At 45.6% G+C, this 16,356-nt stretch overlaps 1 protein-coding gene across 1 annotated transcript in view; it reads left to right on the top strand.

The window, feature by feature from the left end:
- Positions 1-16,356, top strand: part of PEX14 (peroxisomal biogenesis factor 14) — an 88,602-nt gene that overhangs the window by 63,787 nt on the left and 8,459 nt on the right. The window contains exons 4-6 of the mRNA XM_026715802.2: positions 6,120-6,242; positions 12,007-12,092; positions 14,829-14,931. Of these exons, the coding sequence (XP_026571587.2) occupies positions 6,120-6,242; positions 12,007-12,092; positions 14,829-14,931 (312 nt within the window). The remainder of the gene's footprint in view (positions 1-6,119; positions 6,243-12,006; positions 12,093-14,828; positions 14,932-16,356) is intronic.

Genomic DNA, 16,356 nt, shown 5'->3' on the forward strand with positions numbered 1-16,356 from the left:
TTGGGTGGGGTGGAAATCACGTCCTGTTTTCCTCTCCGTCTTTCTCCCCCGACTCAGTCCTGGTGGTTATATTATTCCTTGCAGATAGCAATCAACTGGAAGGAAGTGTGTGTCTAATTTGCATGAGATTATTTAAAAACAAAAAAAAAAGGAAGAAAGAAAAAAGTCTGCATTAGTCAAGGGGTAGATGGTAAACAAGGCAGAGAAAAAGGCTTCGTGTGAGAGAGCCTTTCAAGGCCAAAATTGGCAGCTTTTCTGTATTGTTCCTTTTAACCTTTGGCAGAAGGGGGGGAGGGATCGAGGTCTTCTGCAGGAGACTGGGGGGGGGGGCTTCACGGGGAGAGGATGAGACAGAAGGGAGAAAGTCAAAGCTCGTTGGGAATTTATTTATTTATTTGATTTGTCAGTCGCTTACAGGATAATGGGTATAAGCATAAGCATGAACTGCAACTTAACATTATCAACAGCGTTACAAAGAAAATCTTATCCAGATGTTTCATAGTTGGCATTTAACTCCCAACGAGATTGGCCAGGAAGACACCCGAATATGAATCCACAGTGCTGGAAATGTAAGCTCGTAGATGGCCCATACTACCATATGTGATGGCAATGCCCCAAGGCCAAAAAGTACTGGGGAAAAAAGTGAGGAGATGGATAAGAGAAATCACAGGGTACAACACTGAATTCAAGCCAGAAAACTTCTTACTGGGAATGATTAAAGGAAATCTGGAGAAATCCGCCCAATACATTGTTCAACACCTAATAACAGCGGCGAGAATCGCCTAGGCCCAAAGCTGGAAAGTAAATGACACACCTTCTGAAACCATGGTAATCAGTAAAATACTTGATTGTGCCGAGATGGGCAGGCTTATGAGAAAACTAAAAGGCAAAGAGGAATCGGAGTTTTATGAAGTGTTGGAAATGTTATATATATATATGTTTAGAAAAAAGAAAGATTTGATAGGAAATAGAATTGTAAATAAAATGTAACGCTTGGCACAGAACTGTTAAATGTTAATACACGTGTATTTTGAAAATAAATAAATGATTTTTTTTTTTAAAAAAAGCATAAACATGAGTAAGAATACAGCGAATAGGTACGAATCAATGGGGACAATAGGACAGCGACAGTAGGCACGATGCTGCACTTATGCACGCCCCTTACAGACCTCTTAGGAATGGGGTGAGGTCAATGGTGGATAGTTTAAAGTTAAAGTTTGCGGGGGTTTGAGATGAAGAAATCAGGATGAAGAAAAAACCATTCTGGCACAGCAGTAAGCCAGCACCAAATTTAAAACAGAAACGGCTGTGAAAGTCTGACTCACAGGCGAACACAGTACAGAAGCCTGATGATGGCAGATGAGATTCTGCCGAAACGTTGCTACAAATTTAAAAGCACAACTATAATGACGTGGGAAAATACCCGAACAAAGCTGAATACCATACATATAAATACCCGCGAAAACTTACGAAAACACACACGTATATATGTTCTGTCTCACCTTTCTTCTTTCTCAAAAGATGAAAGAGTACAAACTCACACAAACACAGGCAGGCAAGTGACTCGGACTTCACAGAGTTAATTCTTTGGAACTGATAATGTCCTTGGCATTCCAACACGCTCTGCCTGCCAAGTCCGAATTGATAACAAGTAAAAGGCTACTTACAGAGAATTACAAGGCAGACCGCAAGAATCATTCACAAAGAAAAGCCTGAAGTAAGATCAAACTTTGTCCCGTACAAAGTTCCAGCCGACAACACACCCACTTTTACCCCCTGTGGGGTGTGGCTCAATGACTCAGCTCACTCTCTGACCCTCCCACGCCTCCTACGTTGCTGCTCACATTTCTCCCTACGACGCTGCCTAGGATCAAGCCAACGTTCTTCCTCTTGACTCCCTGTCAGGGGCTGCTCCGATATGCCTTCCTCCTGATTAATCTCAGGCTGTTCCTCTCGGCTGTCCGATGAAACCTGAGGCATTATCAGGGAGGAAGGCATTGCCAGAGAGGAAGGTCCTGGGGAGGAAGGCATTCCCAGTTCCTCCTCCTCATCTTCCAAGTCCTCTTCCTCTGACAGCACAGGCTCAGGAATCGGAGCCACAACATACATACATACATACATACATACATCTTAAGTTTTCATGGGTATTTATATGTATGGTATTCAGCTTTGGGTATTTTCCCACGTCATTATAGTTGTGCTTTTAAAGTTGTAGCTTTAAAAGCACAACTATAATGACGTGGGAAAATACCCAAACAAAGCTGAATACCATATATATGTATGGTATATATATATATATATATATGTGTGTATGTGTGTATATATGTGTATATATATGTGTATATATACACACACACACACACACACACACACACACACACACACATACATATATACATACACACACACACACATACACAGAGAGAGAGAGAGATACATGGATACATAGATAGAGAGATACATGGATACATAGATTTTAAGAGAATCCCCAATAAAAGCCACAGTGCTTTGACTAATCCCATTGTTGCCAGTTAATATGACCAGATTAATGCACAGAAATAAAGATTTATCTCTTGATCCCCTCTGAACAGGATGTGAATTGAGCTAGGAGGAGGGATGACTAACAATGGGTATTTTTTTTTCCTGATTTTCCAGTTTGGGAGATCTCGGGAGCAAAGGATCTCTCTGTGGTTTGTTGAGCAATCTTTAATGATAATATTTATCACAAATGCTTTTTCTGAATGGGAAGTGGGCTTTTGGTTGGGAACTTTTTAATTATTCCATCTTTACGATGGGCTTTGTGATGAGGGAATTGCAAATAAAACCGAAATGGCTTCTTAATAACAATGAGCAGATTCTTTCCCTCTTAATGACAGGTGGAAGACCTCGCTCCAATAAACAGCCTTTCCTATCTCAGCATCCCCTCTCCAGACAGGTTGGGACTACAAATACCATAGTGCCTGGCCAGTCAGCAATAGAAAACAGTTCCATTTAACTACTTAACCCCTTATCTCCAGTTGGCAAAGTCCTCCCAGTTGCTTTAAGTACAAGGAAAATGATGAATGTATAGTCTTGAAACTGTGGAAGTCTGACATGTTGAGTCTATTTTGTTTCCCGCAACATCTCATTAAAGCAGCTGTATCTGGACCGTTTCATTAAAGCAGCTGTATCCGGAAGATTAAAAATGACTGCTTTAATGAGCCACGGAAGATTTGTGTCTATAGTCCCATTCCTTCTGAAGCACTTCCTCCAAATCACATCTGAAGCATCACGGGAAGGGTGCTGAATCTTGACAGGGCTGAATGTATGTGGAAATCTGAGTTAGCGTTTAAGGGCTGGGATTAAAGCTTGCACGTGCCTATGGTAATCCTGTTTATGCTTAATTTTCACGAGGAATCTGTTGTTTGGCTTTGGTTTTTTCAAGTTCCCCTGCCACCTCATGAACCTAAGAAGGCAGTTCTACGTGCGAACCCAGGAATTGCTGGAACTAGTTTGTTCATCTTAACTAACTTGGTTAACTTGCTGTTTTGGCCAACCCTCTTAATTTTCATTGCCGAGTCTCCAACCTAACCTGGGATCCCGTTTTCGTTCCCCCAACTCTGCTTGTATTTCATTTTTGCGGTTTTTCTTTCATTGCAACGTTTTCCTGTAAACCGATGGTGAGGGACCTTCGTGCGCAGGACAAATAAACCACATTTATCTTTTCATTTGTAACGTGTGTCTTCGCCTTTTTCTTTTTGTTTAAACCAGCCCAGCTGTAGGACTTCCTTTACATGTGCTGGTCAGCAGCTGGTGCCCTTACTTTCTTTTTCCCCCTTCTCTCTTTCTTGTTGGCCAAATTTCTCCCAGATGTTCTGACTGTAGCAGACAGGGAGATGTCCCGGGCAGGATGACCCAAGTGAGAGTTTTCCAAACCGTGACACGTCAATCTAATTTCTGAAACTTTTGAGCCCCGTTTCCTCCGGTCTGTTTCAGTTTTATTCTTCAGGGCTCTATGTCCCAGTTGTTTCTAATCATAGCCAGACCTGTTTTCCCATTTGCCTTTTTATTTCGGCATTTGTCATAAAATGAAGCAAATTATTCCCATCTCCAGAAACAATCTAGACTAATTAGTCGTCTAACCCAATAATTAGCTTTTTGTTTCGCTGTCTATTTTCCTACATTATTGTTAGTTTTCTCCCCACTCTCAAGTTGTTGTTGGGTTTTTCACCACCCCATTACGGATTAAAATGAGCCACATTTGCAGTTGATGGTGCATATTTTTCTCCCCCAGTTGTTTATATTTTTTTTCCCAAGACTAAGAATGGGGGAAACGCAATAGAAAAACTACTTCAAAAGCAGCCATTAAAGGCAAAGATAAATTAAGGAAATTGAATGAGCCACATTCAGAAAGTGGCAGTGAAGACTAATATGCCAATCGCTTAAGGTTAAATTGCAGCAGTGTGAAAGATTATATGTTTGCCCATCCTGTCCCTGCGAATCCAAAATTCAGGGGTAGCACTTGTTTCCTGAAATAGTTTGCTACGGTTTCCAGGAATTTTTTCTAGGGATTTTCATAGCGAAGGGGATTCAAATGGTGAAGAGAACAGAACTGAATTCCGATAAGGGAATCGGATATATTTAGCTTGGAGGAGAGAAGGTAGAGTAGATACATGAAAGATGCCCAGCTATAAATTGGACCAAATTTTGCCCGTGATGTACAACGTCTTACATTGTGGCTCAAAACCCTCTAAAAAGGAACAAGTGAATTCTTTGGTTTCATTCGTGTTTGCGTTGAACTGTAATTCATGACCATTACTTCCCAGTCAGCTGTTTAATAATTTCCCTATTCTGTCCCATGAACTGTTCAGTTAAATGTTTTGGAAGCCTCTGGCAACCGTTCTTCCAGCTCTCGTGGAAAGAGAGTCCCATATCCTTGTGACATCTCTGACATCTAGACAGTAGAAATCCCACCAGATCCAATCTGAGTTGGTTACCAGGACTAGTCTTCCAAGCTTTCTAAAACTAAATCTTTGGTCCCAGTGACCATCTCAGATTGGATCCTGCTACGTTATCCTGGGATACATATATTTGCCTTCATTCATGAGTAGAAAGAGGAAATTTTGTCATTTGAGGGTGAGGATTTTTATTTATATATGAGGATCTTTAGATAGGTAGGTAGGTAGGTAGGTAGGTAGATAGATAGATAGATAGATAGATAGATAGATAGATAGATAGATAGATAGAGATAGATAGATAGATAGATAGATAGATAGATAGATAGATAGATAGATAGATAGATAGATAGATAGATAGATAGATAGATAGATAGATAGATAGATAGATAGAAATATAGATAGATAGATAGATAGATAGATAGATAGATAGATAGATAGATAGATAGATAGATAGATAGATAGACAGGCAGGCAGGCAGGCAGGCAGGCAGGCAGGCAGGCAGAGAGAAAGATGAGAGGGAAGGAGGGAGAAAGAGAGAGATTAGAGATGATATGTGGACAATACAACATAGGAGATAAAATATTAAATTAATATAAAACCAGAGTAAAATCACCATATAATGGAGCCATGGAATTGCAATGAGATAAATGTGATAAATTCAGGTATCTAATGAAGCTAACCGTGATCTAACTGCTTTTGGTGTGGCTGCAATAAGATCATCCCAAGTGCCTTGAAATTTTCTGAGAAGACATTCTTGGCCTAAGAATGATGGATGGTTTCGCCTCCCTCTTAAAAAAATGGGATTGGGGTGCTAAATCGCTGTAGAGGAATCTTAATTTCCGTCCTTGTGAGTAGATTCAGTCACAATTCCGTATAGCATCAACCTCTCAAGTTACTTCTTTCCACTATTTCAAAATGGACTGTGATTAATATCTATATATATATGCATGGTGCAGGTATATATTTATGTATATAGCATGTCTATATGTGGGTTGTGTATGTCTTTGGGTAAAATATACACTTCCTTTTGAGAGCAGGCAACCGTTTCATTTTTAACGTGGGCCGGTGTGCTCGCAGTAAAACAAATGGCAATCGAGTTATCTTACCTTGTGTCCCTTAGTCAAGAACTTTCGGGAATCGGATCGATTTTCTACAAACTTTTTCCTTTCCTTCTACTCCCAGGTCTCACTGATGAAGAAATAGATCTGGCCTTCCAGCAATCGGGCATCTCGAAAGAGGAAGCTCAGCCCTACAATCTCCCCCCACAATTGGTGCCAATTCCGTCCACACCGCTTGCATCATACAGTAAGTAGCCTTCCAGAAGCCCCCCAGCCGCTTTATTCCCGGGTATGATTTCGCCTTCTGATTTTGTCTGAAAGGGCTAAAACCAAGAGCCTGTTTGTCTTCTGATCGAAGGGAAAGTCTCAATATCTTCCCGGCAATCCCAAAATACCTTCTTCTTCTTCCTCTCCCTTTCTCCAAAGTTGGAATTCCTTCCGATTTCCCTGTTCCGGGCCGAATGCTAGGAAGAGGCTTAAAGGGGAAATCTCCTTACCAAATTCATTAGCCCCAATAAAGACGTCGTGAAATGAGCTATAACTTTGTCCCCTTGCCGTAGCTTGGCTGTTGTCCGTGCTTGGGGAGCAAAGGAAGGAAATGAATTTAATTGTGTGCAGCAACTCAGACGTGCGGTAAAGTTTACTCCCCTTTGGATCCAAAAAGTCATTCAAACCGTCGTCTTACCGTGGGGTTTTATCCAAAAGCAGCGAAAGGCGGTGAGAACGCACTTTTGCTTCAACACACGGTTGTAGAGCCGCAATGATACCATCAGCGACAAAGCTTATTGGACAAGTCCTCCCAACTGCCTGCAGGTAGAAAGACAGGATTTCATCTGGCTGAAAATGGCAGGCAGTCCTCAATTTACGACCCACCCTTTTGGTTGGCATTTGTTAAGTGAGTCTTGCCCCATTCTAAGACCTTCCTTGCCCCAGTTGTTAACTGAATCACTGCAGTTGATAAGCTAGTCACCTGATTGTTAAGGGAATATTGCTTCTCCCTTGATTTTGCTTGTCACAGAAAGGGACATCGCAGTGGTCATAAGTATGGAGCAGTTGCCAAGTGTCTGAATGTTGATTGTGTGACCATCGGGATGCTTCAGAGGTCGTAACTGCGAAAAACGGTCACAAGTCACTAGTTGTAACTTTGAACAGTCACTAAACAAAGTATTTTAAGTCAGGATTCCGGCAGTTACTCCCATTTAAATCATGAGTCTCTAGCCAAACTTCCAAAACTTCAAAAGGATTTATTAGAAGTAAACATGTCCAGCACTGCCCGGGTGTAGCCGACTCCTCTAAGACATACCATTCATTGTCACCCTTGACCTTGGTTTCCCCCCCACACCCACTGGGTGTATCGTAATTCATATTCTCCAATAGGACACCTCCGTAGCCAATAGTCATCAGTCACCTAGTTTGAAAACATTTATGGAATGCACGTTCAGTTTCCAAGCTGCCGCACTGCTTCCCCCTCCCTTTCTGTTGACGACTCTAAAAAGACCATAGAAATATTTTATGAGTTGTTGATACAGGGACTACTTGCACAACAGATCTTTACACACTGGAATTTCTTGTGACTTCTGAAAACCACCACAATTCACTCCAAAGGAAAGCTGCACCTTTGAATGGAAGGAAAGATTGATTCTTTCAAAAGTAAAAACATTTCCAAGAAGCGTTCCTGTCCTAGATTTAAGACTCAAATGCTCCCCTGTTTTTTTAGGACCAGGAAGGACGATGGGTTGCGGTGTGAAAAGTCTGGCAGCTACAAGTGACTTGTTGCTTCTTCCTATAAAATGACGCGGTGGCTCGGCGGCTTAAGACGCTGAGCTTGTTGATCAGAACGGTCGGCAGTTTGGTGGTTCGAATCCTTAGCGCCGCGGAATGGAGCGAGCTCCCATTACGGGTCCCAGCTTCTGCCAACCTAGCAGTTCGAAAGCATGTAAAAAATGCAAGTAGAAAAATAGGGACCCCATTGGTGGGAAGGGAACAGCGCTCCGTGCATCTTCAAAGATGTTCAGTCCTGTCAGCCACATGACCACGGAGACGTCTTCGGACAGCGCTGGCTCTTCGGCTTTGTGACGGAGATGAGCAGTGCCCCCTAGAGCTAGAAAGGGCCTTTAGAACCCCCTGCCCTCTTTGGGGCCAGAGCAGACGCTGATTCACTAGCCACTCCAGCACACTCAGGGCGTGCAAAGATATGTGCGCCACCAGCTTGCAAAGCGAATTCTCCCCTCTTCACATCTGCCCTTTCTGTCAAGAGGTGTCAAAACTGTTTCTTTTCAAAAAAAAAAACCAAAAAAACCCCCACCACCTTCAACTCCTTGATTTTGATTAATATAGAGAAACAAGACTTGGGCTGACTGATAATAAAACTGATAAATGACAAGCGAATTACTTGTAGCGGTAATTTATTACGTAAAATATCTTTTATTTGACACGCGATTAGTTGGAGGGAACATCACTCAACCTGACGAGTTTCAACAGGCTCCTAAAGTGAACCCCTTTATTTGGAGCGGGGCGTAGGAAAGGAAGAGGAGGAGGCAAGGAGAGAGAAAAAAAAAATATCTGCTATCGACATTTATGAAATACTGTCATCCCAGTGTAAGGATGGCTTTAAGTATTTAAATGATTGATGGGATTTATATGGTCTTCTCTCCCCCACAACCCCCCAACCCACTTCATTACATAGAAATTCTGGGGAGTTCCTTAGCCTAGGTGTGTGTAGAAAAGTGTTCGCCTCTGCTCAGCCTTCTCAAGATGACCTGAATTTTTACGGTTTTCCTCGTGGCTGTTTCCCCGACGGGGATTGCATCAGGTGTCTTTTGCAAATCATCTTTCTAAATCTCAAAAAGGCAGGATAACAGAGTTGGAAGGGACCTTGGAGGTCTTCTAGTCCAACCCCCTGCTTAGGCAGGATACCTTACACCACTTCAGACAACGCGTTATCCAGTCTCTTAAAAACTTCCAGTGTTGGAGCCTTCACAACTTCTGGAGGCCGGTTGTTCCACTGATTCATTGTGTTCACTGTGAGGAATTTCCTCCTTAGTTCTTGGTTGCTTCTCTCCTTGATTAGTTTCCATCCGTTGCTTCTTGTCCTGCCTTCAGGTGCTTTGGAGAATAGCTTGACCCCACCCTCTTCTTTGGGGCAGCCCCTCAAATATTGGAACACTGCTATCATGTGGTCCATCTCTTCACTAAACTAGACATACCCAGTTCCTGCAGACGTTCTCCATATATTCAGCCTCCAGTCCCCTAATCATCTTTGTTGCTCTTCTCTTCACTCTTTCTAGAGTCTCCACATTTTTTTTTAGTGCAGTAGCTTGGCCCTATAAGCAGGCATCGAGTTGGTGACGTTTGGCCCTTTAAGGACGCCACTGTGCATGCATTATTATTTTGGAAGCAAGTTGGTCACCTGGGCACCTCTGACAGTATTCTGAGTTGCTGTTTGGATTAGGGTTTACCCCTCCCACCAATGCGTTGATATTCATGGTTGAAACTGTGATGATCCAGAGTGTAACACAAACATAACAAAATACAAAACGTAAATAAATGTCCTTTAATGCCTCCAACTTGGCCCCACTGTTCAATAATTCTCAGTTGGAGATAAAACGTACTCAAAAATAGTCTTCAAAAGAAAGCAAGACAGTCCGAACTTAATGAGCAGATAGAGGTGAAATAAAAAACCAAAACAAACTACAGTGAAGGAATTTCCACAACAGACCAGGTTAAGTAATTACCAAATTCAAGGAGATAACAAGGCACAGTCTGTTGGAAGGACGCCAACCAAGATAACTTCAGCCCAGAATAAAACACGCTTTGCTTCTGGCAACACTGTGTTTTAACCGTCTCTCTTATATACTATTTTCCCCAGCGGCAACCAATGAGGGGGATCATGGCCGCTTCCTCTCTCATAAGCCAAGTTGTTCCCTCCTCCGTTCCTCCCTGTGTCTCTTAGGATGCAGAGGGGATGGGCCTGGTTCTTCCTCTGGCTGCCCAGCCGGCCTCTGCCCTTCCCCACCTCCTCCACAACTTCCGGTGCCACACCTCCACTCCTTGCCATCTGTTCCTCCTCTCCCTCAGAGTCCGACTCTAACAAGGGCGTGACAGAAACTCTGGAAACGTAGCCTTTCTTCCTAGCTCGGAAAGGAAGCCTTGCATTTCTAAGTGAACTGTTTTTCAAGGTTGGCGGCTCGAAGATGGCAACACTGGCTGGGGAATCCTGGGAGGTGAAGTCCACCCCCCTCTTCCAGCTGCCAGCTATGAAAAACGCCCACTTTGCCATTCAAATAAGCCTTTTTTTTTTTTTTTCCTCTTTTGGGGGAATCCGAAAACCTGGTGACACCGAGTCAGATTTGCTTAGTTGGGCACAGAAACTAGCCTCACCTCCTACATTTTACCTCTCTAAAAGCCTGCAGCGAGCGGCTTATACGGGCAGCCCCCAGCATCCGATCCAGGGCTACCGGTTTGATTTCTTCCTCCCACCCACCGTTGCAGCCGGGAAAGCAAATGGCAGAGTCTCTCTCTCCCCCCCACCCCCCCAATCCCCACCCTGCTTCAATTAGTTTCTTCCCTTTCTCCTTCGTCCTCTTTTATTTTTCGCCACCAGACAAAATTGTTTCACGCCTCCCGAAAAATGCGCAAAATGGCATTTCGGCTCCTTCTCTTTATAGACTCTCTGAACTTTCTAAAAGATCATCCCCGTCCCTTTTCATTAATAATGAAAACCAGGGGGCAATAAAATGTTCTTAGCAGGAGCCTGATGGGAACGGAGGTGGGGAGATGGAAGGGGTGAGAGGCCAGCGTGGGTGGGGCGGTGCGGGGAGTCCCACAGGTGTCTCCCGGGGGGGGGCGTGTTCCTGGAGGTCAAAGCAGCAGAGATCGGGAAAGTGGAGTGGGGGAGCAATCTTTGCTGCAATTCGAATCCCTAAATTATCGCCTGCGTAGAGATATCAAACTTCTGTGACGGTCAGGAGTCACACACACCCACCCTTCGCTTGACCCGGATTGAGGTAGATGTTAGCAACCAAAGACAGGGATGGGAAGACAGGTAACCCTCGACTGACAACCGGGGTGGGTGGGGCTGCTGGGGGTTTGCAAGGGGTTCAGTACAGCCCCCAGCTAAGATTCTGCGCAGTTCAGAGAACCCCCAAACCCCACTCCTGGCTGGGCCCCGCCCACCCCTCCCCTCCCAGGAGTCCCCTTGGGGCCCGTTTGGGAGGGAGGTAAGTGTAGGGTGCGCGTGGAGGCTCGGGGAGGGTAAAAACCGGGCCTCGCAGAAGTTTGGGAAGGCAGGAAACAGGTTCTGTCTTCCAGAGAGCCGCCGGAGCCCAGGAAGGCTGTTTTTGCCCCCCCAGAGGCTCGAGGGAAGCCCCCCCCCGCCCCCCTGTGATGCAGGAGGTTGACTAGGCCCCACCCACCCAGCAACCAGGCCGAGAACCCATTGCTAAAATTTTGGAAGCCCACTCCTGCTTCCAACTATAAGGGAGTTCCAAATTCCAGTTGTTCAGCGTTTGCTAAGTGAGTTTTGCCCTGTTTTATAGCCTCTTTCACCCCCCCACCGTGGTTGAGCGGATCCCTGCCCTTGGTTAAGTGAACCACGCCATCATGAAGGGGAATCTTCCCCATTCCTCCATCCTGGGTTTTGCTCGTCCCAAAGCCAGCCGGGAAGGTCTCCTCCTGGTGATCCCATGATCCCGGGACAGCGCAACCGCTGTAAATACACGCCAAGCCCCCGGATTTTGATTGCGCGACCATGGAGATGCTGCGACCGTCCTCCGTGCGAAAATTAATTCCTAAATTAATTAGGTTGTAAGTTGACACATCCCTGTTTTTTTTCCCCCTCCTCGGGTCTCCAGCTTTCCTGATGATAATCTTAAGATATTTCTATCCCTCCTTAAGGGGAAGATTTAAACATTTAAGGGGTCGAGGAAGATACCTAGGCCCCTTTCTGAAGACACTTTCCCCGCCTCTGATATATTTCTTTCTTTCTTTGTTTGCCTGCTTTTCCTCCTCAGGTCCCCCGAGCTCCAGATGGAGAGATTATGGTGCCCTAGCAATTATTATGACTGGCATTGCAATCGGTTTCCACCAGCTTTACAAGGTAAGCGGTTCTGATTTCCACAGGGTGGTGCAAAAGCGAACCTTCACCCCAGCTCCTCCGAGTGGGTTTTTCGTTCCACCCTCCTGACTAAGCGGCGCCAAATGACGGGCCTCTTCGCGAGACACGTTCGCAGTCATTGCCATCCTCGCTCCCCTGTCGTCCTCTCCTGTAAAGATGGAAGTCTTTCCTTCTTGTCGTAATTGAAGGGCTGGGCCAGGAGCCGAGTACCTTATTTCCCCAGAAATACGACCTACCCTGAAAGTAAGCCCTAACTTGATTTTTTTACACGTGCGCCCAATATAAGCCCTACCCCTCCAAAATAAGCCCTAATTAAGATCCCACCCACTTCAAAGTGGACGGGTAAAAATTAGGCTCGGGTGGGGTGGAGCTGCCTTACTACTTACCTTCGGGCAGTTGTAGCCAGGCCTCACACACCCCGACACCTGCCTTGCCAGCCCATTTCTTCTGCAGCCAGCAAGTCTTTCCTGAAGGCCTCTGTAGCTGAGAACAAAGCTCAGGGTCGATCCAGAGCTGTTATCGGCTCCAGAGGCCTCCAGGGAAGCCTTACTGGTCACAGAAGTAGTAGTTCCTGAAGGCCTCTGACAGCAAATGGAGGCCGGGGGCGACACACGCAAGTGAGTTTAGTCAATGGATGACATCCCCCGAAAATAAGACCTGGTGCCTTTTTTGGTGGCCCAAAAATATATATATATATATATAAGACAGGGTCTTATTTTCGGGGAAATGTGGACCTGGTTCTTTCCTGTTTCTATGGAGCGTACTGGCAGACCTTCCCAAATACGCCTCTGTATTGATCAGCCGAAGATATAAGACGCTATTCCACAAGTCAAATCCTCTCCTTTGGCAGCGTTATCGCTTTCAGTTTTGGGTGACCTGGTACCTGTTTGCATGTTGCACGCTCTCGGGAACACACGCCGCCAAATCAATGCCCTCTTTTGCAGTGCCCGTGTGGTGGAGTAAAAGGAATTCCCCCCCCCCTCCCTCCCCATTTCCATTCATGAAGTGTTAAGGGCTATGCAAATTCATACACACAAGCAGAGACCAAATAGCTGTATTATTAAAAGTGGAGAACGTATTTCCTAGCCTTGGGCACTTCCATTTGGTGTGCGTTTTTTGTTTTTGTTTTAACATAGTAAAGTCTCTTGAAGAATTACCTTTAAAACACTCTTTGTACATCTGTACTTTTTAATGTCCTTTATAAAATGAGGATAGCTCTAGAATGAAGAACTAAACCGCTCGCTTTCTGAACTAAATTATCCAGGCGTTATTGGTGAGGGGCGAGGGGGTGAATGCTGGCACAGCTGAGCTGAAATTCCCAGTGGGGCAGAGACCCTTATGAAGAACATACCCTCCCCTGGCTGCCTTTAAAATTAGCCTAGTGTTTATTTCAGAGCAACTTGCCATAGATTTGGCGTTGTTGAGAAACTAACCCACTGCGGCATTTTGGCTTGTTGCAGTTGGCACAAGAGGAGAAATAAAAGCAGAGGAAAAAAAAAATCTGGGAGCCTTCTGAAGTCAGGATTTAATTGTCTGTTACTCAAAACGGTGTATCTTCGCATAAATATCATACAAAAAACCTCAGTTAAGGAACTTTGCGGTGGCTTTTATATGTTGGTGCTTGAACTCAGCCAATAAAACATGAATGGAGGGAAAAAAAAACCAGTATGGGATGTGTTACCTTGAGTTCAAAGCCAACTGGGATTTGGCACCATGACCGAGGTGTCACAAATCAGCGTGCTTAATTGTGGCTTCAGTCACATCAGCTTTCTGAGGTCGGTAAAATGAGGACCTGGGTTGTTAAGGGGCAAAAGGCTGACTCTGTAAACCGCTTAGAGAGAGCTGCGAAGCACTGGGAAGTGGTATATAAGTCTTGTAAGTGTATTACTATTTTCCTTCCTTCCTTTTCCCCTTCCTTCCTTCCTTCCTTCCTTCCTTTTCCTTCCTTCCTTTTCCCATTCCTTCCTTCCTTCCTTCCTTCCTTTTCCCATTCCTTCCTTCCTCTTCCCATTCCTTCCTTCCTTCCTCTTTCCACTCCTTCCTTCCTTCCTTCCTTTTCCCACTCCTTCCTTCCTTCCTTCCTTCCTTCCTTCCTTCCTTCCTCCCTCCCTCCCTCCCTCCCTCCCTCCTTCCTTCCTTCCTTCCTTCCTCTTCCCATTCCTTCCTTCCTTCCTCTTCCCACTCCTTCCTTCCTTCCTTCCTTCCTTTTCCCATTCCTTCCTTCCTTTTCCCATTCCTTCCTTCCTTTTCCCACTCCTTCCTTCCTTCCTTCCTTTTCCCATTCCTTCCTTCCTTCCTCTTCCCACTCCTTCCTTCCCTCCCTCCCAGTGGTTAGAATGCAGTATTGCAGGCTAACTCTGCCCACTTGCCAGCAGTTCGATCCTGACCAGCTCAAGGTTGACTCGGCCTTCCATCCTTCCGGGGTAGGTAAAATGGGGACTCAGACTGCCGGGGGCAAAAAGGCTGACACCGTCAACCGCTTAGAGAGGGCCGCCAGGTCTTAAGTGCTAGCGCTGATGCTTCTACCCCTCTGCCCACCGGGGTGAAGCCGGACAAAACGCGTGGGGTGTAATATACTTAGGCAACCTGCCTGCCTCCTCCTCCTCCTCCTCCCATCGATTTAGGGATTTGGTTAGCCCGGTCTGAACTTTGAAAGGACTCCTGTTTGCACCCACCCACCCTCGTCTCTCTCCCCCCCCCCACCCCCCTTCTCTGCAGAAATATTTCCTTCCCCTGATCGTGGGAGGCAAGGAAGACAGGAAACAGTTGCAGCGGATCGAGTCAAGCATCTCCGAAATGAGTGGCAGCGTGACGCAGACAGGTAAGAGATTAATGATCCCATCAGCTCCTGCCCCTCACAGCCCCTCTCCCGGCGTCTGCCCCCCCGCCCCCCCCCGCCACCTCCCTTGCCTGCCTTCCTTCCTTCCTTCCTTTCTTCCCAACCTTTCTCCCCACCCCCCCACACACACACCCCTCCTCACTTTATGTGGCGACTTCATTTATCTGCTCTGAGAAATCTGTTCACATTTGCAAATGAAGCCGCCGTCATTTCGGTTTAATTTGAAATTGCTTGTTTACTGTCGGCGCAGCCTCAATTAATTATGTTTTTACCGAAAGGCTCCCAACCTCAGAATATTAATAAGGGGAATAAAATGACAGCCTTTCGAAGGGGCTCTAAAGTTCATTTTTAATTTCTGCTTCTTGGAGTATTTTCTTTGGGGTCGGGTGTTTTGGTTTCTCTCTCTCTCTCTCTCTCTCTCTCTCACACACACACAGAGACACACACGCACACGCACACACAGAGAGACACGCTCATATAGATGTATTGATATAATGAAAACGGCACCTTTTTCCCCCTCTTCTCAAGTCACATTTTTCCTTCCAAGAATTCAGCGAGGGTCAGGAATGTCTGCAATTATGAGGCTTCACCTGACCCCTTCAGCTTTCTCTGTTATTGATTCTATAGGACACTGTTTATTATCCCTGCCCCATGAGATGGTCCTAGATTAGCTGCTTCTGTCATCCTGCTGGAGTGTTTTCTCTTCCAAGCCTCGTTATTGGACCGGAACTCCCGAATTACAGTTTTGAACCAGATCCTCCCCTCTTACCCACAAAGCTCCCTTTTTCTCCAAATGAGAGTTTTCGCCCCAATGTTGGGGATCGTCCTTGGTCCAACTTGGCAGAATTGGACACGCGCTTCCCCCGATGGCGTTGCGTTGTAACGCACAGCACTGGAGGCCCCCCCCCACTGCAGCATCAACCTGGGCAGCTTGGTGATGGGTAGACTTCAACTCCCAGAATTCCCCAGCCAGCCTGGGAAGCCACCTGAGGAGGGGGTGGAAGAGCACCTGAGAGATTGGAGGAGAGAGGCAGAGTTGAACAGGTGATAGAAACATAGTTCATGTCTTCCATCGGGGAGGGGAGGGAAGGGAAGGTCAAATGTCCCACTGTGTCAGCTCTTGAAGCTTGGATAGGATGTAGATGCAGCCATGACGGACATAAGGAAGGAAGGAATGGAGGGAGGGAGGGAGGAAGGAAGGAAGGAAGGAAGGAAGGAAGGAAGGAAGGAAGGAAGGAAGGAAGGAAGGAAGGAAGGAAGGAAGGAAGGAAGGAAGGATCAGTTGTCCCATTGCCAGCTCATGAAATTTTGATAGGAAAGATGTAGCCATGACAGATGGAAGGAAGGAGGGAAGGGAAGGGAAGGGAAGGGAAGGGAAGGTAAGGAAAGGAAAGGAAAGGAAAGGAA

The sequence above is a fragment of the Pseudonaja textilis genome, chromosome 18 (genome assembly GCF_049901715.1).
Source record: "Pseudonaja textilis isolate UNSWEBS1 chromosome 18, rPseTex1.2, whole genome shotgun sequence".
Lineage (NCBI taxonomy): Eukaryota > Metazoa > Chordata > Lepidosauria > Squamata > Elapidae > Pseudonaja > Pseudonaja textilis.